Source organism: Ursus maritimus, unplaced genomic scaffold (assembly GCF_017311325.1).
Source record: "Ursus maritimus isolate PB19 unplaced genomic scaffold, ASM1731132v1 scaffold_14, whole genome shotgun sequence".
Lineage (NCBI taxonomy): Eukaryota > Metazoa > Chordata > Mammalia > Carnivora > Ursidae > Ursus > Ursus maritimus.
This window is the reverse complement of record NW_024423786.1, coordinates 1,953,699-1,980,340: the sequence shown is the minus strand read 5'-3', so window position 1 is coordinate 1,980,340 and position 26,642 is coordinate 1,953,699. Positions and strand designations below refer to the sequence as shown.

Below are 26,642 nucleotides of genomic sequence, written 5' to 3'. Positions count from 1 at the left end.
GTCCCTGCACTGAAAGAGGGGGATGACAATTTTCTCAAAACTGTTAAAAAAAAAAAGAACAACCCACAAAAAATACACACAGGCTCCAAATGGTGTCATTTAGACCAAGTTCTCACAGCAGTGCTTAGGACATACCCTAATTGCAGTTTCACCCTCCCCCAGAAATGTGGTCTTAACTGGTCAGGCAGGAATTTTTCAATCCCTGCCAGTGAGTCTGCACCCGGGTCCTCTCCGGCCCCCTAGGAAAGATGAGGTCATCTGCACTGATCAGCCACTTTGCTCTTCCCCCTAGAAAGCGGCCTTGCCTGGATCAATCCTCTTCTTTTGCTAATAACTTTCTTGTCCCTACCCTCTGTCTATTTTGTACAACTCCTCGGAGCACCTCTCCACTTGCTAGATGGGGTGCTGCCCGATTCACGAATCATTGAATAAAGCCAATTAGATCTTCCGATTTCCTTGGGTGACTTTTGTTATTTAACAGGATGTAATAGGGACTGTTTATCATGAGTCTAGAGACAATATACTTCCAGCTCCAGCAGAGCTGATCACATCTCTATTGCAGTACTCAGCTTCTTTCCTTCTGTGCAGGAGCCAGGCTCTTTGCCAACCCAGGACCGGGACCAATTAATTGTTCTATCAGTCTCTTAGTTAGACTAGGTGTATGACTCTCCAATACCCTCCAGGAAGCTGTGTCTTCTTATAAAGAGTCTGAAGTTGTAGAGCTCTTCCCACTCTGGTGGGACAGATTCCTGAGGACAACAGTCCCATCCCCAGGTGCTGCTCAAGGTGGTCCTTGAAAATTTCTCCCTCGCTTTGACTGATACAGAAAATAGTAAACAAACCAGTTAAAATTCCTTTGCCCAAATAGCTATGGAAATTAGCATAGCCTTTGGTTTTTCTATTGCTAACTCAAAGGAGTCTGTGCTGTTGCCGACACTTCATTTTGTACCTCGATTAACACCACAAAGGAGGTAGAGCAATTTCTATTCATGCAAAACGAAGAGGCAAACTATTAAGGAAGACTCAGGGAATTGCTGAGCCTTGTTTTTGATGACGAGACCTGGAAAAGTCTAGATCTTGCCATGGGAGTTCCCTCCTCTCGCTTCTTGTAATACTTTGTTATACTTGTATATCACACAGCTTGATTTATTTCTCCAGAGTCATAAGTCTACACGGCCACCGTCCTAACAAATGTCTCAACAAATGATCTGAAGACAGAAGCAGGATGAACTCATGCTAATCAACAAGCAAGTTAAAAATCAGACCCACAAGTAAAACCTTGTCTTCAAGAAGAATGAACAATAGTGGAGGGCATCTGGACAATCCCCATGGGATCTCCTATTGCTGAGGTTAAAGACTAGGAAGGGAGAATGAGAATATATCAAAGTTCCACACTCCTAGGAAAAGCCTAGCATTCTATGGCCAGGGTAACAAATCAATATCAGAAGTGGTTTTCAACCTGATTAATCGATCAGCGACAACTCGCTTCAGTAAACGTGCTTCTAGAACCAATCAGTCAGATGGAGCCTCAGACTCTGAAAGGGAGCCAGTCGGCAGCTGACCTGCTTCACTGACTCTTCTGCTACGACTGACTTGACCCACGCCTGCCTCTATAATGAACACAAACCATACTTCTAAGGTTGACAGCAACCCACTCCCAACTGTGTAACAAACAGTAATCCAAAATAAACTCCCACCACAAACCTGAGATTATCAGTCAGCTTTGTTCAATTGGAGTGTCTCTGGCCAGTTAACCATTCCTACACGTAAGTAAGCAATATGCTCAGCTTTTTTGGATTCCAGATACTGGGTGCTGGTCTCATCCTTGAACAGTGATCAATAATTGACATTAAATTGAGAAGTAGGTTAATTTACTATGCACTCATGAAATGAAGATATTAAAGCATGAGAGTAACTCAGCCTAATCTTTCTCTAGCAAGCTTTGACTTCTATTACCTCTGGTGCCAAGCATCTTTCTCTTTTTCCTTCTTCTAGTCCTACCTATAGAGAGAGTGACTTGACCTTCCACATGTCCCTATGTGTGCACTTAACTGTATGCACGACTGATCTGACTTTATCTTATTCTGGTCCACGAGTTCCTTCTGAGCATAGAGTGTGATTTCATTTCTAGACCCTCAGCACCCAGCCCAGGGTCTGACATATCATATACCCAACTAGTATTCATTGAATCAAATTACAGTATGATAAGAAAATAAAATATCTCTCCAATGGCAATTATTAGGCTATCTGATATCAATGTTACTCAATTGAATCTTGCCTGTTATTTAGAAAGGGTTACCTTCCACTGAATTATTTCTCCCTTCATTTCAGAAAGGCCAAATTTTGCTCATTTTCATTCATTTAGTTCCTGAGAACAGTTTTCATTCCTAAGTCTCTTGATGCTGCTTCTTCCCCATTAGCCCAGGCTCTGCTACCTCGTTCTTCCTGCTTCCCTCACTGTACAAATTTTGAGTTTCTATACCATATTTTCTTTCCTTACTACATGTATTTCCTCCACCCTTTTATATCTTTCTTAGCTCAATGGCATGTTTTGTAATTTTAATTTTTAAAAATTTTATTGTGGTAAGAACACTTAACATGAGATCTATCCTCGTAACACATTTTAAAATGTACAATACGGTACTGTTTACTCTAGATACAATGTTGTACAGTAGCTCTGTATACCGTATCCATCTTGCTTAACTGAGACTTTATGCCCCTTGATTAATAACCCCCATTTCCACCTCCCCCAGCCCCTGGAAACACCATTCCACTCGTTAATTCTGTGATTTTTACTATTTTAGATATCTCAGATAAGTGAAATCATGAAGTTTTTGTCTTTCTGTGACTGGCTTATTTCACTTAGCCTAGTATCCTCAAGGTTCATCCATGTTTTTGCATATTACAGAATTTTCTTCTTTTTTAAGGCTGAATAGTATTCCATTGCATGTACATGCTACTTTTTATCCATTCATCTTGTCTCCACCCCTTGGCTATTGTGAGTAGTGCTTCAATGAACATGGGAGTGCTAATATCTCCTTGAGGTCCTAATTTCAAATATTTGGATAAATACCCAGATTTGGATAAAATTCCAGAATAAGTTCTGGGATTGTTGGATCAATGGTGTTTCTATTTTTAATTTTTTGAGGAACCTCCATACTATTTTCCATAGTGACTACACTCTTTTGCATTATTACTAACAGCTAGCAAGGGTTCCAATTACTTCACATCCTTGCCAACACTTATGCACATGCAAAAAAATTGAAATTGAACTCTTATCACGTACCATGCATAAAAACCAACTCAAAATGGATTAAAGACTTAAATATAAGATATGAAACTATAAAACTCTTAGACGAATACTTAGGAGAAAAGCTTCAGGACATTGGTTTTACAATGGTTTCATGGATATGACATCAAAAGCACAGGCAACAACAAAAAAATAAACAAATGGGACTACATCAAACTAAGTTTCTGCACAAAAAAGGAAATAATTCACAGAGTGAAAAGGTATCCTATGGAATGAGAGGAAATATTTGCAAACCATATATCTGGTAAGGGGTTTGTAATTTTAATTTTTATACATATTACCAATATTATTGTAAATTCAGATAGCAATAAACAACATTTAAGAGCTACAAAAGTAACAGAAATCACATTATATTCTTACCCAAACCTAATGGGTCAAACTATAAAGCCAATTCTTAAATTCTCCTGCTAAGAGGGAAGAAAGCAAGCATAGATAATAAAATTCACATTTACCCAAGCCATAATTTAGCTACTGCTCTGGCAAGTTATTAAGTCAGAGGGTAAAATTAGCTAATTTGATTTTTCAGCTCCTTTCCTTTCTCTGGCTCACCATCCAGCTTGCACACCAACCATGTAGCGACTAAAATGCAGGTACTGGAAAGAAGCAGAGACCTCACTTGCTTCAGTCTCTAAAGAGTGAGAATTTCTTAAAACACCCAGTTAGCACTTTAACTTCTAACATCCAACCATTCAGTTTCTCCACTTGAATTTTGTGAGAAGACTCTACAGATCCTGTTAATTCAGGACTTACAGATGAGATGTCATGATCTTGCCTAAAGTATGTGAGTTTCTGCTTTATCTCATTCTTCCAGTTATGAGAAAACATCACAGGACTTATATGCTTACATAGTGGTAAACTGGATTTCCTAAGTCAGCCCCTGTAGAGAGCATCTAGCTTATGATTTTTGGCAAGAGATAAAGAAACAGTGAAACCCTAAAGCCCTAATCTCAAAGGCAGAGAGTTGCAGGGACAGCACCATCCAATATATAACTCAGCAGGTTACTGACCCCTACCCTCAGCTGACTCAAGGTAGAGACAGAACCAGGTACTTCCCTAAGGGCCTCTGTAAACCCCTGATGATGGCTACTGCCCCAGTTGAACGGCAGGATCAAAATCAGTAACCTTGATGTAAGAAAGGTAGAAAGTAAGGCTCTGTTATCAGATGACTGATGCTGCTTCTATGCCATTTAATAACTGTAAGTTTGAATAAGGCACTTACCCTTTTTTCACTTTATAAAACTGTAAAACAAACATATCATACAAAAAGAATTGTGTCTGAAAAAATGAAGTACAGCAATCATGTTTCCACTTCTTGGTAACATGTAATAGTAGGTTTTGGCAGGCTAATGGTCTTAACGCAACTAGAAAAAATGGGTAAATTGAAAAAAATCACATTTTTAAAGATGTTAGAGAGGTGTGGAAACAATAAGGACTGAATGAATTAAAATTCCAGAGAGGAAAGAGCCCTTTCTGGGCCATTTTCTGCACCTGGGATATTTGCTAATTCTGGATCAAGACAAAGAACTGGATTGGGCACAGACAGAGGGACTCTAGTGAAGGAAAGAGAAACTGGGAGGGGGGGCAAGGGAGGAGTTGTGTGGGGCTTGTGTGACAGACTGAGAACTAGAGGATTTGCAAAGAAGAACCTTCCACACGTGGCCAATTTTTTTACCTGAAAATGCTGAGTTATAAAGGCAATCTGGGATTCTGGGCCAAATATTTTTAATGGTCAGAGGAACATCTCCCAGAGTTGTATGGTATGTAGAAGACCAAACCTGATTAAAGTGAGAGGCCCTGCTGCAGACGAAAGGTCTCCCTTTGAGATATTGTCGGGTTTTGAAGCTGTTCAGGAAGGCTAAAGAGCAAAGCTAAAAAAACCTGAAGGGAAGAATTGAATCCCCACAGTCTTTCAGGGGAGAGGACATAGAAATCCATGAAGTGCTCAGTCCAAAGCCTGGAAGAACCATGACCAGGAAACAGGGACAAACAACAGGTGAACTGAGTGTTACAAAGGCTGTGACCCAGCCTTGGCCCAGCTCAACCCCTGATTGTATTGAGGTGACTAGTCCCTTGTTCTGTCTTACCAATGAAGTGTAGAATCTTCTCTGGTGGAATGACAGCACTGGGAAACTTTTTAGTGTCTTCCCATTGTTCAGTATACAATGAAAAATCACCAGACATGTGAGTAGGCAGGGAAATACGGCCAATAAAAGGTTGGGGGGGGGGGAACCATAATAGAAGAAGACTCATGAATTATCCATATATTGGAATTAGCAGACCAATAAAATAACCGATTAATAAGATAAAATGGAGGAAAAGATGGACAAAGGGGAATGAAAAAATTGGAGAAATTCACCAAAGAATTGAAATCCATGAAAAAGAATAAGGTGGACATTCTGGAAACAAAAAAATCAAATCTGAAAATAAGAACTCAGGATAGTTAATAGCAGTCTGAACACAGTAGAAGATGGGATAAGTGAATCTGAAGATAGCTCAATAAAAAATATTCAATCTGAAGTATAGGAAGAAAAAAGTATGAATGGAGAGTCTAGATAAGATCACGGCCCACATCTAAAGATCTAACACACAGCTCATTAGAGTCTCACCAAAGGAAAGAAGGGAGAGAATAAAGTAGAAGCAATATTCAACAAGATAATAGCTGAAGACTTCCCCCAAACTGATGAAAACATCAATCTATAAATTCCAAAAGCTCAGTGAACCCCAAACAGAATGAAAAGAAAGACATCACACTTAGGCAGATCTCAGTGAAATTGCTGAAAACAAAGGTAAAGGGTCTTAAAGGAAATATTTTCCCCCAGTCTACAGTGTGTCTTCATTTTCTTAACAGTGTCTTTCAGAGAGCAAAAGTTTTAAATTGTGATAAAGTCTAATATATCAATATGTTCTTTCATACATTAAGGTTTTGGTGCCATATATAACAACTCATTGCATATGTCAAGGTCATGAAGGTTTTCTTCTTTATTACTCTGGAAGTTTTAAATTCTTAATTTGTCCTTTTTTTGAGAGAGAGAGCGAGCGAGAGCATGAGCGCTTGTGCAAGTTGGGGGGCTACTGCAGAGGGAAAGGGAGAGAGAGAATCTTATGCAGGCTCCACGCTCAGCCCAGAGCCCAAAGCAGGGCTCTGTCTCACAACCCTGAGATCATGACCTGAGCCGAAAGCAAGAGTTGGACACTTAACCGACTGAGCCACCAAGATAACCCATTGTTTTACATTTATATATATGATCCATTTTCAGATAATTTTTGTGTAAGGTGTGAGGTTTAGGCTAAAGTTTTTGTTTCTCTTGCATATGACCAATTGTTCCAATTATCTTGATTGTACAGGATTTTAATTTTAGCGGTGACTGAGTGAGGACATGGAGAGATGAGTGACATTGAAATAAGAATTTATTCGTTACAATTCCTAAGAGAAGTGGGCGTGCCATGCCATAAGGGGCCACAGGGGAGAAGAGCCAAGGTCAGTCAGGAGGCAGAAGGGGCAGACGGAAAGCATGGATACAAGCTTTTTTTACTATATGGCAGGAAGTTGTTAGGTGGAGATAGTCTCTATTTGGCAGGAAGAGAAACACAGATGTTAGGACTTGTGGTTAGAGATTTGTGATATCATTTTCAAGCACCCACAAAAGCCAGAAGGCAGGAGAGATGTAAACTTTGGCAGTTAGTTTGGCCCTGTGATCAATGAATGCCAAATCTTCAATGACAAAATCTGTAAAAAGTTTGTTAAGAACACCAATGCTGTCTGTTGAAAGACTATCCTTTCTTCATTGAATTTCTTTTACATCTTTGTCAAAAACCAACTGATCATACTTATGTGGACCTGTTTTTTGGGCTCTGTATTCTGTTCCATAGATGTATCTATCTACCTATCTTTGTGTGAATGCCGTACTGTCTTGATTATTTTAGCTTTATAGGAAACCTTACAACCAGAGAGTAGGATTCTTCCAACTTTATTCTTTTTCAAAATTTTTTAGCTACTCTAGTTTGTCTTCCCATATAAACTTTAGGTGAGATTGTCTATAGCTGCAAAAGAATTCCTGGCATTCTGATTGACGTTGCATTAAGTTTATAGATCAATTTGGGGAGAACTGACATTTTTTCTTGCGTCTTGAAAGCCCCCTTGATTTCATTGGCATTTTGTAATCTTAGCATGTAGTCCTATACATGTTTTGTTAGATTTATTTATTTAAATATTTCATTTTCTTTGGAGCACTTGTAAATAGTTTTTTACAAATTTTGTTTTTGCACTTTGCTAATATATAGAAATAAGATTGACCTTTTGTATTCTTTGGAAACACTAAATTCATTAATTCTAAGAATTTAAGAAATAGATTCTTTGAGATTTTCTAAACAGACTATTCTATGTAGATGTCATTTTATTTCTTCTTTTTCTTTTGCCTAACTTTTATTTCTTTTTCTTTCCTTATTGCATTAAGACTCAGTATGATGTTGAATAGTGACAGTGGACATCCTTGCCTTATGTGTGAACTTAGGGGAAAAGCATTCAATTTTTCCATGAAGAATAATGTTAACTTTTTTTATAGGTCCCCTTTAACAGGGTGAGAAGTTGAGGAAGTTCCCTTCTCTTCCTAGTTTGCTGGGAGTTTCTAATCATGAATGGATGTTACATTTTTTTCAAGTGATTTTTCTGCATCAATTGATGTGATCATGTGGTTTCTTCTATAGACTTAATATAGTCGATTACATTGATTAATTTCTGAATATTGAACCAATCTTGCATTCCCAGGGTAAAACTCATTTTTGGTCACGGTGTGTTATTCTTTTTATATATTGCTTGGTAGAACTTGCCAATATTTTCTTGAGGATTTTTGGGTCTATGTTCATGAGGGATATTGGTCTGTACTTTTCTTTTTCTGTACCATCTTTGGTTTCAGATCAGGCAATGCTGCCTCATAAAATGAGTTGTTGAGTGTTTCCTCTTCCTACATATTCTGAAAGAGGTTGCAGAATTGGTGTTCTTTCTTTCTTAAGTGTTTGGTTAAATTTACCATTGAAAACTTCTAAGCCTGGCAATTTATTTTTTGGAATGTTATAAACTAAGAATTCAATGCATTTAATAGTTTTGAGTTACTGATTTCATCTTGAGTGGCTTTATGTAGTTTGCGGTTTTCAAGGAATTGGTCCATTTAAGTTGTTGAATATGTGTCTCGAGTTGTTTGTAGCACTGCTCTGTTATCCTTTTAATGCCAGTGAAGACTAATGATATGCCCTTTCTCATTTCTGATACTGGTGGTTTGCACCTTATTTCTCTTTTTGTCACTCTTGCTAGAAGTTTATCAATTGTATTGATCTTTTCAAAGAAACAGCTTTGGCTTCATTGTCTCTATGTTTATTTTTTTAGCTTTCAATGTCACTGTTTTCTTCTCTTATTTCCTTCCTTCTACTTGATTTGAATTTACGTTGCTCTCCTTTTTCTAGTTTCCTAAGGTGAGTGCTTAGATATTTGGGACCTTTCCTCTTTTCTAATGTAAACACTTAAATACTATAAATTAAATTCTAAGCACTACTTCTACAGCACTACATAATTTTTGATATATTGTGTTTTCATTCAGCTCAACATATTTTCTTTTTTTAAGATTTTAAATTCTACTTAATTTACAGTGTAATATTCGTTTTAGGTGTATAATATAGTGATTCAACACTTCCATACAAGACCTGGTGCTCATCACAAGTGCACTCCTAATCCCCATCACCTATTTCACCCATCCGCCCACCTCCCTTCTGGTAACCATCAGTTTGTTCTCTATAGTTAAGTGTCTGTTTATTACTGAGAGAGGAATGTTAAATAAATCTTTGGTGATTTGTCTCTTTCACCTTTCAGTTCAGTCAGTTTTCCTTCATGTGTTTGGAAGTTCTATTGTTAGGTGCACACACATTTACTGTTGTTATGTCTTCTTGGTAAATCATTTTATCATATAATGTCCTCCTTTATCCTTGGTAATTTTCTTTGTGCTGAAGTTAACTTTGACATTAATATAGCCACTCCAGCTTTCACCTAATTAGTTTTGCATCATATATTTTTTCCATCCTTTAACTCTTTAATTATCTACATCATTATAGTTGCAGTGGATTTCTTGTAGACAGCATATTATTAGATCATTCTATTTTTAATCCTTCCTGACAGTTTCTATCTTCTGATTGGTATCATTATTCCATTTGCATTTAAGGTAAATATTTTTATGGCTGGAATACGGTCTACCGTTTTACTGTTTGTGTTCTGTTTATTCCCTCTGCTCTTTGTTGTTATTCCTCTTTTTTTCCTTGTCTACTCTCAGATTACTTGAACATTTTTAGTTTTCTATCTTAATGTATTTATTGTGATTTGACTATATCTTTAACTATATTTCTTCCAGTGGTTGGTTTGGGGATTAATAAATTACTTAACATTTCATAGTCTACTTAGAATCAATATTTTGCCGTTGTAATTGTAATGTAGAAAACTTGCCCCCTTCTAAGTCCTGTTAATCTTCCCTCTTTTTGCTATATAAATATGTCTCATATATTACATGCATTGAAAACCCCATTAGAAAATGTAGTTTTTACTTTCAATCACTAAAGGCATTCTAAAGCACTCAAAAGGAGAAGATTTTTCTACTACATTTACCCAGATATTTACCATTTCTGTTGGTCTTATTTCATTCCCGATGTTCCCAGTTTCCTTCTGTCATCATTTCCCTCTGTCTGAAGAACTTCCTTAAACAATTCTTTTGGAGTAAATCTACTTGCTACGTGCTAGAGTAAATTGTTTTAGAGTAAATCTATTCCCATGCATTTTAGTTTTCTTTCCTTGAAAGTATTTCCACTTCTGAAAGATATTTTCATGAAATATACAATTCTATGTTGACAGTTCTTTAAACACTTTAAAAGTGTTTTTCCACTGCCTACTTGCTTCATGGTTTTTGATGAGAAATCATCATCTTTTCATGTGCTTACCAGATAGACAGATACCTTCTTACATGAAATGTCTATTCAAACCTTTTGCCCATCTTAAACTGTTTTCTTATAATTGAGTTGCAAAAATTATTTACAAGCTACTTATATTCTGAATACAAATATATATTTTTTAAGATTTTATTTATTTGAGAGATAAAGAGAGGGTGGGGAGGGGCAGAGAGGGAGGGAGAAAGAATCCGAAGCAGACTCTGCACTGAGTGCAAAGCCCAACACGGGGCTTGATCCCACAACTGTGAGATCATGACCTGAGCTGATACCAAGAGTTGTTTGCTCAACTGACTGAGCCACCCAGGCACCCCCTGAATACAAAGCTTTTATCAGATATATGATTTGTAAATATTTTCTCCCAGTCTCTGGCTTGTCTTTTCCTTTATCTTAATGTCGTCCTTTGAAGAACAAAAATTTTTAAATTTTAAGAAAACCCAACTCAACACTTTTCCTCTTACGGACATGCTTTTAGTTTCATATCTTTGCTAATCCAAAGTCACCACATTTTCTCCTGTGTTTTCTTAAGTCTGGAATCCATACTGAGGTTTTTGTTTGTTTTCTTTACTTTTTCCTTTTTTTTCCCTTGTGGTGTGAGGTAGTGGGCCAAGCTCATTGGTTTGTATATAGATATCTAATAGTCTTGTCATATTTGCTGAAAAGTTCATCTTTCCCCACTGAATTGCCTTAACACCTTTGTCAAAGACCAATTGACTATAAATATAAAAATTTATTAATAGACTCTCATTTATGTTCTATTGATTTAGCTGCCTGTCCTTAGGCCAATACCACTATATCTTAATTACTATAGCTTTATAATAGGTTTTTTAAATGAGTTACATCCTCAAACTTTCTTCTTTTCCAAAAATCGTTTTGGTTATTCTACATTCCTTATGTTTTCACATAATTTTAGAATCACCTTGTCAATTTTAAAAAACAGTGCTGGTTATTTACAAAAGCCAAACTATGGAAGCAGTCCATGTCCACTGACAGATGAATGGATAAAGATGGTATAGTATATATATGCAATGAAATATTTTTCAGCCATAAAAAAGAAAATCTTACCATTTGCAACAAGCTAGAGAGTATAATGTTAAGTGAAAATAAGTTAGTCAGAGAAATACAAATACCATGTGATTTCACTCATACATGGAATTTAAGAAAATGAACAAAGGAAAAAAAAAGAGACAAACTGAAAAATAGACTTTTAATTATAAAGAACAAACATGGTTACCAGAGGGGAGGTGGGTGGGGGATGGGTGAAATAGGTGAAGGGGATTAAGAGTACACTCACCTTGTTGAGCACTGAGTAATACATAGAATTGGTGAATCACTATATATTGAAACTAATATAACATTGTATGGTAATTATACTGGAATTAAAAAATTAAAAATATTTAAGACTAAAAAATAGAAATAAAAACAATGCTGGGATATTATAGGAGTTGTATTGAATATACTCAATTTGGGGAAACTTGCTATCTTACTGATATTATCTTTGAATACATAATCAAGGAATATGTCTCCATTTATTTAGATCTTAACTCTCAGGAGTGTTTTATAGTTTTCTGCATATGATCCTCACAGTTTGGGGGTTAAATGTATTCATACAATTCTCCTTCTCCTACTTTTAAGTAGTCTCCATGCCCAGAGTGGAGCCCAATGCAGGGCTTGAACTCATGACTCATGACTTAAGATAAAGACCTGAGCTGAGATCAAGACTTGGAGGCTTAACTGAGTCACCCAGGTGCCCCTCTTCTTCTTTTTGATACTATTGGAAATTGAATTATTTTCTCAATTTCATTTTTGGAATGTTCGTTACTAGCACATAGAAATACAATTATTTTTTGTATACCGATCTCATATCCTGTGATCTCTTTAGCCTGTGAGCTTGGCTAAAATTAGTTATTAGCTCTAGTAGTCTTTCTTTTATTTATTTTTTACTTTTTGTAGCTTCATTAAGATTTTCTACACACAAGAATATATAATCTGTGAATGAGGACTTTTTAATTCTTCCTTCTAATCTGTATAACTTAAACTTCTTTTTCTTGCCTTATTGCAAGGGTTGGAACCTCTGGTTCAATGTTGAATAGGAAGAGCAAGAGCAGGAATCTTTTCCTATTCCTGATCATAGGCAGAAAGATCACCACTAAGTATCATGTTAGCTGTAGTTTTTTTCATAGACACCTTTTAACAAGTTGAGGAAATTCATAGACACCTTTTAACAAGTTGAGGAAATTCCCTTCTATTCCTAAATTGTTGAGAATTTTATCAAGAATGGGGGTTGAATTTTGTCAAATGTTTTTTCTACATCTATTGAGGTGATCATTTGGTTTTTGTCCTTTGTTAATATGGTGTATTACATTGAGTTTTGGATATTGAACCAACCTTGCATTCCTGCATTTCTGGACTAAATCCCACTTGGCCATGGCAGATAATCGTTTTTATGTTCCTGGATTCAGTTTGCTTATTGTTTCTTAAGGATTTTTATAACACATAATCATTTTTTTATGTTGCTAGATTCAATTTTCTAAGTGTTTCTTAAAGAGTTTTGAATCTATGGTCATGAGGGATATACACCTTTGGTTTTCATTCAATTTAAAATATTTTATTTCCTTTGTGGTTTTTTCCCCAAAGTTTTAGAAATATGCTGTTTAATTTCCATATATTTGAGGATTTCCTTTTTCTGTCTTTGATTTATAATTTAATTATTTTATGGTCAGTTATTTACTTTGAGTAACATCAATTTAAAAAAATCTGTTGAGGGGCACCTGGGTGGCTCAGTCAGTTGGATGTATGCCTTTGGCTCAGGTCATGATCCCCAGATCCTGGGATCAAGCCCTGCATCAGGCTCCCTGCTTGTCCCTCTCCCTCTCCCCCCACTTGTGCTCTCTCTCTCAAATGACTAAATAAAATCTTTAAAAAATTTTTTTAAAAATCTATTGAGACTTGTTTTATGACCTGGCATATGATTAAGCCTGGAGGATGTTCCATGTACACTTGAAAAGGATGTGTATTTCACTATTATAGGTGTATACTATAAATGTCAGGTAGGTTAAGTTGGTCAATAGTGTTGTTCAAGTCTTTATAATTTTGCTTATTTTCTGTCAGGTTATTCAATCAGTTATTGAAGGTGGGATACAAATCTCCAATGGTGATTTTCTAGTTCTTATTTTAGTTTTTGCCTCATGTATTTTAGAGCTCTGTTGTTGGGTGTGACACATTTATAATTGATTATATATATATTCCTGGTGTATTGATCATTTTATTATTACAAAATTTCTTTGTAGCAATAGTTCTTTTCTTAAAGTTGATTTTGTATGATGATGCTATACCATCTGCAATTCTGTTAAAGTTACTTTTTGCATGGTAGGTCTTTTTCTATAAAATAATAAAACTTTCAACTTCTTTATGTATTTGAATATAAAGTGTGTCTCTTATAGACAATGTATACTTGGTTTTATTTTCTTATTCAGTCTGAAATCTCTGCCTTTTGATAGAAGTATTTGGTCCATTCCCATTTAATGTGATTTTTTATATAGTTGCATTTACAACTGCTATATTGCTATTTGTTTTCTGTCTCATATCATTTTTGTTCCTCTGTTCCTCCTTCACTGCCTTCTTTTGTGTTATCATTTTCTTTTTTTCTTTTTTTTTAATAATAATTTTTTATTATGTTGTTAGTCACCATACAGTACATCCCTAGTTTTTAATGTAAAGTTCCATGATTCATTACTTGCGTATAACACCCAGTGCACCATGCAATATGTGCCCTCCTTAATACCCATCACTGGCCTATCCCAATCCCCCACCTCCCTCCCCTCTGAAGCCCTCAGTTTGTTTCCCAGAGTCCATAGTCGCTCATGGTTCCTTCCCCCTTCTGTTTACCCCCCCTTCCTTCTTCCCTTTCTTCTCCTACCAATCTACCTACTTCTTATGTTCCATAAATGAGTGAAACCATATGATAATTGTCTTTCTCTGCTTGACTTATTTCGCTTAGCATTATCTCCTCCAGTCCCATCCATGTTGCTGCAAATGTTGTGAAATCGTTCTTTTTGATCATTTCTAAGTGTACACTTTAATTCTTTTGATTTTTAAACTATTTGAAATTTTTTTACTAGTTGCTCTAGAAATTCTAATATGAGTGTTAACTTTATCACAATCTACCTCAGGTTAATACTGACTTAATTTCATTAAAATATAGCAACACTGTTCCAATATATCTCTTGTTCCTCTCCAATTCTGATATTGTTATATGTACTATATCTACATATGTAATAAATCCAACAGTATGGTTCCATAATTACTGTTTTATCTGCTCTATCATTTAAAGAAATTAAGAGATGAAAAAACAGAATATGTATAAAGCGTTTTATATTTACCTATACGTCATTTCCTGTGCTTTTCATTTTGTCCTTTGGATTAGAGTTATTCTCATATATTTCTTTTTAATCTGAAGGATTTCAATATTTCTTTAGTATTCCTTTAATATTTCTTATAAGTCTGCTAGCCACAAATTATCTCAGTCTTTATCTGAGAATGTCTTTCCTGCACTTTCATTTTAAAAGAATAGTTTTGCTGAACATAGAAGATGGACACAGAAACATTCTTGGTTGAGTATTTTCCTTGCAGTACTTTGAATATATCATTCCAGTGCCTTCTTGCATCCACTGTTTCTGAGGATGTCACCCATTGAGCATATTATTGTTCCCCTCTATATGATGTCATTTTTTCTTACTGCTTTTAAGAATATTTTGTCTATGATATGTTTCAATGATTAGTCTACAATGTGTTTAGATGAGGATCTCTGTGCATTTATCTTACTTGGAGTTTGATGACCTTCTTGGAGATGTAGATTAAAGTTTTTTCCATCACGTTTAAGAAGTTTTTGATCATTATTATTTGAAAAAAAAAATCTGTTCCTTTCTGTCTTCTTTTGGGAATCATACCTAGGTTGGTAGACTTGATGATATTTCATATTGTCTCTGAGGCTTTGCTAATTTTTCTCCAATTTCCCCCCCTCTCTTCTTCAGATTAATAATTTCCATTGATATATTTCAAGTTCATGGATTCTTTCTTCTGACAGCTCAACTCTGTCTTTGAGCCCACTTAGTACATTTTTCCTTTGGGTTATTATACTTTAACGTCAGAATTTCCATTTGATTCTTTTAGATAATTTCTATTTCTTTATTGATATCATTGGGGAGTCACTGTCATTTTCCTTTAATTCTTTAAAAATTCTTTAAAAATGATTTTTGTTCATTCTATGAACATATGTTTAATAGCTACTTTGAAGTCTATGCCTGCTAAATCCAACATCTGGAGCCCCTGAGAGACAGGTTTTATTGAATGCTTCCCTGCGCCCACCCCAGCATGGGTTACCCTTCCCTATTTATTTTCCTTTGTATGTAAATTTTTGTTGGTAATTAGACATTTAAAATAATATATTGTAGCAACTTTTAATTTTACTTTTCCCCTAGGGTATTTTTTTCTCTTTTGTTATTGTTGTTGCTGTTTTTAAGAGATTTGCTTAGATTTAATATGCCTCTCCTGTGGTTTGCTTCGGTCTCTGCTCCATTTTTAAAAATTCTCTCTCTCTCTCTCTCTCTCTCTCTCTTTTTAAAGCATAAGGGTTGGGGCGCCTGGGTGGCACAGCGGTTAAGCATCTGTCTTCGGCTCAGGGCGTGATCCCGGCGTTGTGGGATCGAGCCCCACATCAGGCTCCTCCGCTATGAGCCTGCTTCTTCCTCTCCCACTCCCCCTGCTTGTGTTCCCTCTCTCGCTGGCTGTCTCTATCTCTGTCAAATAAATAAATAAAATCTTTAAAAAAAAAAAATAAAGCATAAGGGTTACTCTTATTTCTTCATGGCTCAGGTCTAGTCAAGACTAATCATACTCAAACACTAGTAAGGCTTCCAGCCTTGCTTGGTGGGTCTATGTGTCGGTTGGGAGCACATTCAAAGCTCAGTCAGTTTTCAAGTCTACCATGACTTTTACCTTCTGCCTGGCCTTCTCAGATCTCTGTACATGTGCTCAGACTCCCAGTTACCCAGGAATGTGTGAAGAGCTTATATCCTCTTATGGGCTCCATGTCTGTGTAGCTTCCCTAGTCTCCAGGGATGTGTGGAGAATTTATTAAGTCCTCTCTAGGAATCCATATACAGGATTTTCCTGGAAGGTCCCTATTCAATTTCTGGCTAATTCTCCTATCTGCTGCTGTCCCAAGCAGGACTAAAAGGTTAGGTTAGAGATGCGGGCTTTTCCTATTTATCACTGTGAGTGCGGGTTTCCCACCCTTCACTCCCAAACATGTCAGCCCCCTCTGGCAAACAAAGATGCTGGTTTTCACAGCCAGCCCACTCTGCTAGAATTCCCATGCTGGGTCAACTGGGGTAGGGAATTGGGGCAGCTCAGGAAAGAATGCCAAGGACTGCCTGATGACTTACCTCAAGTTCAGCAGTTTTGAGAAGCTAAGCTTTTCTCAATTTATTGGTTTTGGTTGGTTTCTAGAGACATGAAATGGTTGTTTTTGAAAAATCTGTCTGGTTTTATAGTTGCTTTTTGGGGAGAGGATGTCAACTCATTCACTTCTTCATAGCTGGAAGCCTCCTGCTTTCACTTAGCTTTTGGCCTGCTAAGTTCCTACTGCCATAACAGATCTTAGAAGCTCTTCAGAAAAATTTTAAAAATGTTTTCCCAACAGTTTTTTGTTTTGGTATTTTCAGTGGGAGGATTAGTCTAGATAACTAGTCTGCTATACGAAGAGTTAATACTTTGTCAGTTTTTTTATGACCATTAAATGAATTTCTTTATGCAAAGAATTCAGCAAAGGTCTGTAACACAAAGGGGCTCAAAAAACAGTAGTTATAATAATGTCTGAACACTTACATTGTAGGGATTTAACAACCTTGTTTTATTCCATAACTCTTAGAGGTAGGCATTCCAATTTTAATATTAGCCAAAAAAAGATTTACTAGACCAAGGACATGCAGGTAGTAAATGATGGAGCCAGGATCTCAATCCAAATCTACTTAACTCCAAAACCGGTACCTTCCCCACTTTACCACACTGCTTCCATGGTAAAGGAGATTTCAGAGGCTGTTATTTTGGGGTAGCCTCTAGAGTAACTAGGAGATAGGAAGAAATTAAACCTATTACAGGTATCAGGGAAAGGGGTTATTATAATAATTGGCAGTGACCCCCATCACAGTGGGGCACCCATTGATTCCCAAAAGCAGACAGAGCTTTTGCTAAGACAACTAACAAATGACTATGACACTCCTTTGTCAACCATTGAAACTGAAGAGGTTTTAGGGTTCTATATGGCATCTGCCCAAATTCCAATTATACATATAGTGAACAACGAAATCTGAACAAAAATACCTGAACAACTGAACTTCATTTCATTTCAAAGCTTCCACATATATTTGGGAATTAAGTAGCAAATGTTGGGAATGTGGTCTCTTTTAGATTGAATCTTACAAGATGGGTGACATTTGAGTGATTATGAATCCAGTCCTCAGTTCTGAAGATCCAGAAACTAGATTCTAAGCTACTATAAAAGCCTTCCTGACTGGTCTCTTCGTTTCCAGTCTCTCCCCACCTTTGATCTGTTCTTTAATCCTCACCTCCCCAATACTTCCCAAACATTCTTTAATCGTGTTGCTTCTGCATCATTTCTCAGTACTTACTATTATTCTCTTGGTTCTCCACTATAGTCCTTTGTAACCTGGCTCCCAGTTTACCTGTAAACTCTGTCTCCTGCAGCTCCCTGCACCTGGTGGGCTCATTTACTCACTCTCCTTTAATTCTCTATTCTTACTACTTTCATTCTCACCTCCAAGCCTCTGCTGGAGCTTTCTCCTTGTCTTCTTCCCTGCCACTTTGTACCATCTCCCTTCCTGGGTGTACTCTTCTCTGTCACCTACCCAGATCTTACGGGTCCTTGGACATCTACCTCATTCATCCAGTGGACATTTGTTCATGGGTGAGCTCCAAAGGCTGTCTCTAAGGTGCCTTTCCCCGTATAACTTACAAAAAAACCAAACAAAACACTACATTTTTATCCCACATCTAGCCTAGTTGTGGCTCCACATTAGGCAGAAATCTCATTTTTGTTCAGTTGATAAATCACTTTTATCTCACTTTTGACTACCTCCAACTTAAATATAATTAGGAGACCAGCTCTTCCTTCCCTGGAGTTATACATCTATCCTAGACAATCTATCCTGGTTTAGATATTGTCTCTTCTGGGCCTATGACACAGCATATGGTTATAACCAAGTAACAAATATATTTCCAGAGGAAAAACTCAATTATAATTACGAGTCTCATAACTGAGGTAGTCATAAATTATGTTGCATAATGTTCTTAAAATTATAAAACTATTAATATTTGAGTGCATTAATTATTTTGCTTCATGCTGTGCAGGCAGCCAAGAGATAATGGCTTCCCTTTAGCAAAAAAAAAAAAAAAAAAAAAAAAGCTCTATTTGAATGCTTGGTTTGCTCTTAGCCCATATCTCATGTTTTTTCTTTTCCATCTTTTTGGTACCCATCACCTCCCCTATGTTTATGCCAGTTAGTCATCAATGCGCATGGGATGAAGTAAAGAATACTGGAATACTTATCAGTTTACCAGCTGGTCCGCCTCCTTGTCCCAGTCTCACCCCTTCCCACACAGGAAAGGGACAGCGGGAGAGAGAGGGGAGGTGATTGAATGTGCTTAGAAGAGCAAAGGACTTAATAAAAGAGGGGGAAAAAAAGAAGTGAAGAAGGATAAGGGAAGCATAGGAGATGTCCTAGAATCTTTATCCACTTTAGTGGAAATGAACCAATCTTTCACCAATTCCTACTGGTTCGTATAAGACCACACATATTTAAGAAATAAGAAAAAAATACATTCAGATGAGAATTATTTGATAACACCTCTACAGAAGTTTGGTGGGTGAGAGAAAATGAAGAGGGTTGGCATAGTCTGTGTCTTACCTATGGTGGCTTACACTATTAGCACAGATAATCACAGTTGGTTGCCAAAACCCACACTTCATCAACTAAAGGTGGCCAAAGGCTTATTCCCATTTCAAAATATTTTGCTTGATACTATATAGAAAGATGTATCACTACTGTTCTTGAATTCCAAGGGATTTGAAAATTCCATACAAATAATTTTGCTTTCAATAAGTCAATGGACTTCCATTTAATCTTATCTGACTGTGCTCTAGAAAAACAAGAAACAAAAGAACATTTTTGGCTAATTACAGATACATCTGAACTGAGATGCAAGAGGAAGAGAGAATATGTCATTTTTACTGAGGCAAACTACTGAGAAAAATAAAAGTAGTTACGCTCTTTTAAGAATCTGCTGCGTCTTACCCAAAACATAAATCTCACTGTTGACCACGGCTGTACTGAATCGGTACTTAGAGAACTTCATGGGTGCCCGCTCCGTCCATCGATCTTGGCTGGGGTCATACTGCAACAGTCTGTTGCTTAGTCGATCTGGTTCTTCATCAGGGAGATCCATCTGTGTGAAAGATGACAGCCGATATAATAACATACCACTCGGAAATCTCTGGGAGAACGTGAATGCAATTAATCCAAGCAGCCAGCCAAGGAGAAGAACAGGAGTTAGCTGCTGAGACTCACGCTCACAAACACACCAGATCCCCTGACTTGGGGTGATGAGTCTACCGTCAACATCAGAGGAATTTATATTCTGTAATAATGGAGCTAGGGGGTCGGCTACTAGCAAACAATCTGTGATCTGAGCAAGGAGACAAGACAGCACTTTTTTTAAAAAATGAAGCAACTGCAGAGCCTTAAAAATGAAACCTAACTTTCTTGAACAGTATTTACAGTGCAATTTTATCTCAGCAAACTTTATAGTGCTAGAGTTTAATGATATTTGTGAGAAACTAACTTTAATAATTCATAAGACATTTTTCTTTATATTTTTCTGATCCAAATGGAACAAAATTAAGAAAACTTTTTAGTGTTTTAGTAATGAGAGTATTTTTATACTTTAATTATGACCTATATGGGAATGGTCTGAACTTCATCTTCAAGATTGATGGATTAATATACATTATTTGCAGTTATTTTTATGTATTTATTTTATTTATACACATTTTTTAATGACTAGAGACAGTAAAAATTGAACTGTTTGTTCTTACACACATGAATCTGGCTTCCCCTAATCATAAACTTCAGGCGAAGTAGTGTTTTTTTGTCTTCAATGTGTCAAGAACTTCTATGACTTTAGTCTAAGGATGCTTTCTAAGTATCTTTTGTTTTGGATGCAGGTGTTTGACACAGAAATAATTGCCATACTTACGAAAGGTGTAATTAATGTAATTACTTTAAATACACCAGAGATTATGGTCACTATGATGCAATCACAACCCCAGGTTATTTTGCAATTTAATGTATTGTATTAGGTAGGGACCAGCAAAAACTTTTGTTATGCAATACATATCCATGTGTCATTTGTTCAAAGACATTATACAGTAATACATATTGACTTTATAGTTTTAATTTTCCTTCTAATTTTTAAGTATTTGATCTTTATTTTAATGGCGAGAAAACCAAAGAAAAGCTTCCATATTGTCTTTGGAGCTTATTCATGCAAAATTAACTATGTAATGGATAGCTCTGAAAATGCTTAATTACAAATAATTGGTCAGGTTTCAGCTACTAGCTGTGATTAAATCTGTACCACTTTTTGATACACAGGACACATCTCAAAACGTATTAAGTGTGATGTTTAAGGTTTAAAAACAGGTATGATATGCTTTAAATGGCAAGATCCAAGCCTATGAAATGAATGCAAGAAGCATCAGTTTTATCACGAAGCAAATTTCCAAAACAAGAAAGCATACAGGCAAAAATAAGTTTACTTTGTGTCATGGGGATGAACAATGAGCTAGTAAGATTCATCTTATGAGAACAAACTGGCAGGCCAGGGCAGAAGGCAGCTGGCCTACTACTACCTCTAAAGGTCAAGGCACCGGGAGGGACACCCAGAGAGAAGAGGAAGGGCCATTGCAGTCATGCTCCACTGACTTTGAATTCTTGGCTTGCTATCTCTTCGCTGGCCTTCCATGCAAATGGTATCCTGATTTCTTTAGCCACTGGTGCCCAACAAAGCCATAAAATGTTTAAAATCACAATATACTTTTGTGGAAATGACTGTGCCATCATCGAATATTCTGGTTTCCCACGTAGAGTAAGAACTTCAAATTTGGAAAAGACGTGAGCGTTACTTGCCTCAGCTCACGCAACTATTAAGCAGACAGAAGTGGGATGAGGATCCAGTGTCTCTGCCTCTTACTTAGATGCTCCCTACAGATAATTTCTCAGCATAAGCATCTTTCATAATTAGCAAGAATGGGAAGGATTATAAAGAGCATAGCATGAATACTGAATGAAGTTGTCTATGAATAACACACTTTAAAATTCATTCTCCTAAACTGCTTTAACACTTCACAATCTTAAGTTTAATATTCTATAAAATAAAAGGCATTTTACCAAGATGTAAGTCATGCTCTTTTAGTGTTCAAAAGCTACAATATTTTTCAACACAGCAGCCAGACGTAGCACAGCCATGCCAATTAGGTATACCGGAAATTTAGTAACCTGAGGGGTCCAGCCTCCGATCACGTAAAGTTTATTATTCACGGTTACTACGGCATGACATGCCAACTGCAGTGGAAGGGGAGACACCCTTCTCCAACTGTCCCGTTCTATAGAGTACTTATCCACACAGTTTGTAATGAGATACTGGTTTTTAACTTTCATCTGTCCTCCTATAACATAGAGGTCATTATGTACACTGCCCAGAGCATAGAGCTCTCGAAATTCAGCGGTGCATAACTTTTCCCAAAACTGGTTTCCTCTATCGTGATACCTGCAAATTAAGAGAGAGAACCCAGGATTAGTGTTAACTGGAAAATAACTCACCCAAGAAACACACTCGTTTCTTTTCCAGCTAGAAATGACACAATTTGGTTCCTCTAATTGGGGAGGAAGAAACATTAATATAAGATAGTAATACAGGTTTGTGCTTCTTTTTTTTTGGCAAGGATTGATGAACAAACTATAATGTACACGGAAATAATTAAACACATCTCCCTGCAGAATTTTAGAAAGTATATTGACAAAGTATGGATTATCCAGGACTAGCTTTCATTTCCCAATTCTGGGAAAGAAAATCAAGAACAAATAGGAAATCTTGCAGCAAGACATTTGTAATTTTACTATAAAAGAGGAAAAAGTAAAAATGAAGAAAAATACAAAAATGTCTTATTCTGTGGACTAGAAGTCTCACTTTAATACTACTTTAAAGCAATCAGCTTTCCAGTAGAGAATCTCAAAATATGTCAGTTCAGAGATTTCTAATGGGACAAGGTAGGGTATGTAGAATTTTGAGGATTGTTCTTGTAGTTCTAATTGGCTTAGAACAGAGTCAGGAGCATGTGTAGGTGTCTACTACGTTTAACATCTATTTTAATGCTCTGGGTATGATAATTTCAGTCATATCTTCCATGAAAAAATATGTCAGTCTGAGAAGGGTTTTGGGAGGTAGGGATACCAGGATATACGGTCTTTCAATACCTCCTAGAGTCCAACACATTAATTGATAGTGTGTGTGTATGTGTGTGTGTGTGTGGCATGATGTAGTCACTAAATATACGATTTTGTGGGTATCCTTTGTCTTGCCTCTTGATAATGGTAAGTCTGTTTTCTCCAATCATGATTTGGGACACATAGTCTAAGAAGAACAAAAGTATTTATGAGGACAGTGGGATGTGACATTAGAGTTGTCCCAGAAAATCCAGAATATATTCTGGAATTCAAAACAAAGACAAAACCAGGAAAATATGGAAAATAAGAAAAAAAAGTTGTTCTGTGTAGAAAGAAAGGAAGAAATTATGAATGTTCTATACAGAGTACAGTTTTAAAGTACAGAATACAGCACAGTTTCAAGTACGCTACTTACTTTGTATCAAACATTTGATAGTAAATCAGATTATAGGAGTTTTGCCCAGTTGTTCTGAGCCAACTCTCACATTCTTGCCTAGACAGAATTGCTTGCTTCGGGCTTGACATGGAAGTTGGAAGACAATGCTTCTTTCCTGGAGGGCACGTCACAGACTGGACGCAGAAACTCAACAAACCCAGTCATCATTGTCGTTTGTGTAATCCACATAGGAAACCAGTCCCTAGAATCACAATTGATATTTTCACCACTGCTTTTAATTGTACTGGATTTTAGAAGAGGAAGGAGGATTAAGGTGTCAAGTGTGGGGGATACCGAAGTAAAGCTGGTGGGTGAGTATATCAAAAGAACTAAAAAATGGGTTTTTGGCTTTCTGAGACATGGTTTAAGAAAACAGGCCAAGAATGAAATACATCCCATGAACTAGGAAGTACGTGTTTGCAGGGCAAGCTTGCTAATCTGATTTTTAACACTTTGAACTGAAAATGGGGAGAGAAAATGCCCAGATAAAACTATAAAACATGTTATTAAGAAAAATGGATATGACATTAAAAGGAAATAGTGACAAAAGTGGTTCAACATTCACAGACGTTGATAGTGTAAAGACAACACTTAGCTCCTCAGCTGTGTGCACACCCAAGTATGAGAGCGAGTTAAAGGACATGGAAAGGTATATCTTTTTTTAAAAGAAATGGCCTACTAGAGTATAGGTCTACTTCCTAAGTCAAGAAGAAATGTATCTGCATAGAAATCTATGAACTATAGAGAGTAGAGGCAAGTTGAAGAGCATCCAGCAAAGATAAAAGGGATAGGAACAGAAATAATAGAGTAGGAATGTACCACGAGAGGATCATTTCTCACACGTATCACAAAACTGGCGCTAACATGACGTTCAGTAGTGCTCTAAGATTTTAACTACCCGATATCTGCTGGAAGTCTGGCTCAGTGAAGCCCAAAGCAATGCTTCTGATAATTTCATTATTTGCCTTGCTGACCATTTCATTACTGGAGGAGGTGAGCAGGGTAACTGATGCTTTGGCCCTGACTCTGACTACTGTGGAGGAGCTGGCTGGTGATGAGAACGTAGCTGAGTTCAAGACAGGTAAGAAGGAAAACACCGAGTATGTAGTTAGACATATGACATCAGAAAGGGAAGTAGGCTTTCAAAAACAGTTAAGAGGAGAGATGCTTGAGGATCATAAGAGAAAGACACTTGGACAGGGTTGGATGTTTATTAAAAATGATGACAGTCAAGAAATGGGTAGAAGGGGGAGCCTGGGGGCCTCAGCCGTTAAGCGTCTGCCTTTGGCTCAGGTCATGTCAAATTAATAAATTAAATCTTAAAAAAAAAAAGAAAGAGGGGCGCCTGGGTGGCATAGTGGTTAAGCGTCTGCCTTCGGCTCAGGGCGTGATCTCGGCGTTATGGGATCGAGCCCCACGTCAAGCTCCTCCGCTGTGAGCCTGCTTCTTCCTCTCCCACTCCCCCTGCTTGTGTTCCCTCTCTCGCTGGCTGTCNCTATCTCTGTCGAATAAATAAATAAATAAAATCTTAAAAAAAAAAAAAAAAGAAAAAGAAAGAAAGAAAGAAGAAGGAAGGAAAGAAAGAAAGAAAGAAAGAAAGAAAGAAAGAAAGAAAGAAAGAAAGAGGCAGAAGACATGAACAGACATTTCTCCAAAGAGGACACACAAATAGCCAAAAGACACATGAAAATATGCTCAATATCACTTGGCATTAGGGAAATACAAATCAAAATCACAATGAAATACCACCTCATACTGATCGGAATGGCTAAAATTAACCAACAGAGGTTGGTGAGGATGCAGAGAAAGGGCAACCTTCACTGTTGGTGGGAATGCAAGCTGGAAAACAGTATGGAGGTTCCTCAGAAAGTTAAAAATATAGCTACCCTACAACCCAGCAATTGTGCTACCAGGTATTTACCCAAAGGATACAAACATAGTGATTTGAAGGGGCACCTGTACCCCAATGTTTATAGCAGCAATGTCTACAATTGTCAAAGTATGGAAAGAGCCCAGATGTCCATTGACAGATGAATAAATAAAGAAGATGTGGTCTATACATAAAACGGAATATTACTGAGCCATTAAAAAGTTGAAATCTTACCATTTGCAACAATGCGAATGAAACTGGAGGGTATTATGCTAAGTGAAATAAGTCAATCAGAGAAAGACAATTATCATATGATCTCACTCATAGTGAAATTTAAGAAACAAAACAGAGGGTCATAGGGGAAGAGAGGGGAAAAATAAAATAGGATGTAATCAGAGAGGGAGACAAACATAAGAGACTCTTAAGTCTAGGAAACAAACTGAGGGTTGCTGGAGAGGAGGTTGGTGGGGGGATGGGGTAACTGGGTGAAGGGCATTAAGGAGGGCACTTGATGGAATGAGCACTGGGTGTTCCATGCACCTAATGAATCACTAAACTCTACCTCTGAAACTAATAATATACTATATGTTAATTAATTGAATTTAAATAAAATAAATAAAAATAATGGCAGAACTGTGGACTGTCTTGATGAGGAAGAAAAAGAGCTATGCAAAGAACCTGAGGTAACTGTACAAGAGGCTCTGTGATGAAAAGAAGAGCACTTGGAATCTGACATCCAGGCTCCATACCTGATTATTCTGAGGAAGGCTGTGCTTGCTGCCCAGGGACACGCTCGGCCCCCAAGGGCACAGGGCCAGGTCACTCACCCAGGGCTCTGCAGTCACTCCCCCATCACTACCAGGGGAGATGAAGGTGAAAAGGGGACCGACCTATAGCTGAAAGCAGATAATGGAATGTTAAAAGATGACAGGAAAAGAGTAGACCTCTTAATCCTTCCTTTGTCCTAACTTTGCTGGCAAGAGTTCCTTTCTCACTGAAAAGTCCGAACAAATCCTTGTACGAGGAAACTGAGAGGGGGAGGGTACTGAAGGCGAGCTTTCCTACCTAGTGCTTATTCTATGGACGTACTTCTTATTTACCCCTTAGACTGGAGCCCTGAATGCTCACTGAATGCTTGCTGAAGAAACAGTAAACAGATGATAGTCCTCACACAGGAGACCTAGAGGACATGCTGCTTCTTAGCAGACACTCCTTTCTCCAACGATTCTAGGGCTTGAAGCATTCTTAGGCCACAAACATTTTATGCGATTGGAGGTTTAGGAAAGACCTACAAATTAAGGATACAGAATGAAAGCCGACAGATAATTAGTAATTTTTGGTTGAGAAAAAAATTATTTACTACTCTGAATTATGAACTAAAAAAATCAGTTGAAAGGAATCTGTACTAACAAATTTCTTCTTGTTAAAAGTTGTCTTAAGCTCTTCAAAACTTGTAACTAAGCA

The 26,642-nt window shown here is 37.1% G+C and overlaps 1 protein-coding gene across 1 annotated transcript in view; it reads right to left on the bottom strand.

Moving 5' to 3' along the window:
• The window catches only part of KBTBD12 (kelch repeat and BTB domain containing 12), a 69,261-nt gene that overhangs the window by 34,850 nt on the left and 7,769 nt on the right, over positions 1-26,642 (bottom strand). The window contains exons 3-4 of the mRNA XM_008697813.2: positions 21,925-22,195; positions 19,663-19,813 (exon numbers count right to left, since the gene is read on the bottom strand). Of these exons, the coding sequence (XP_008696035.1) occupies positions 19,663-19,813; positions 21,925-22,195 (422 nt within the window). The remainder of the gene's footprint in view (positions 1-19,662; positions 19,814-21,924; positions 22,196-26,642) is intronic.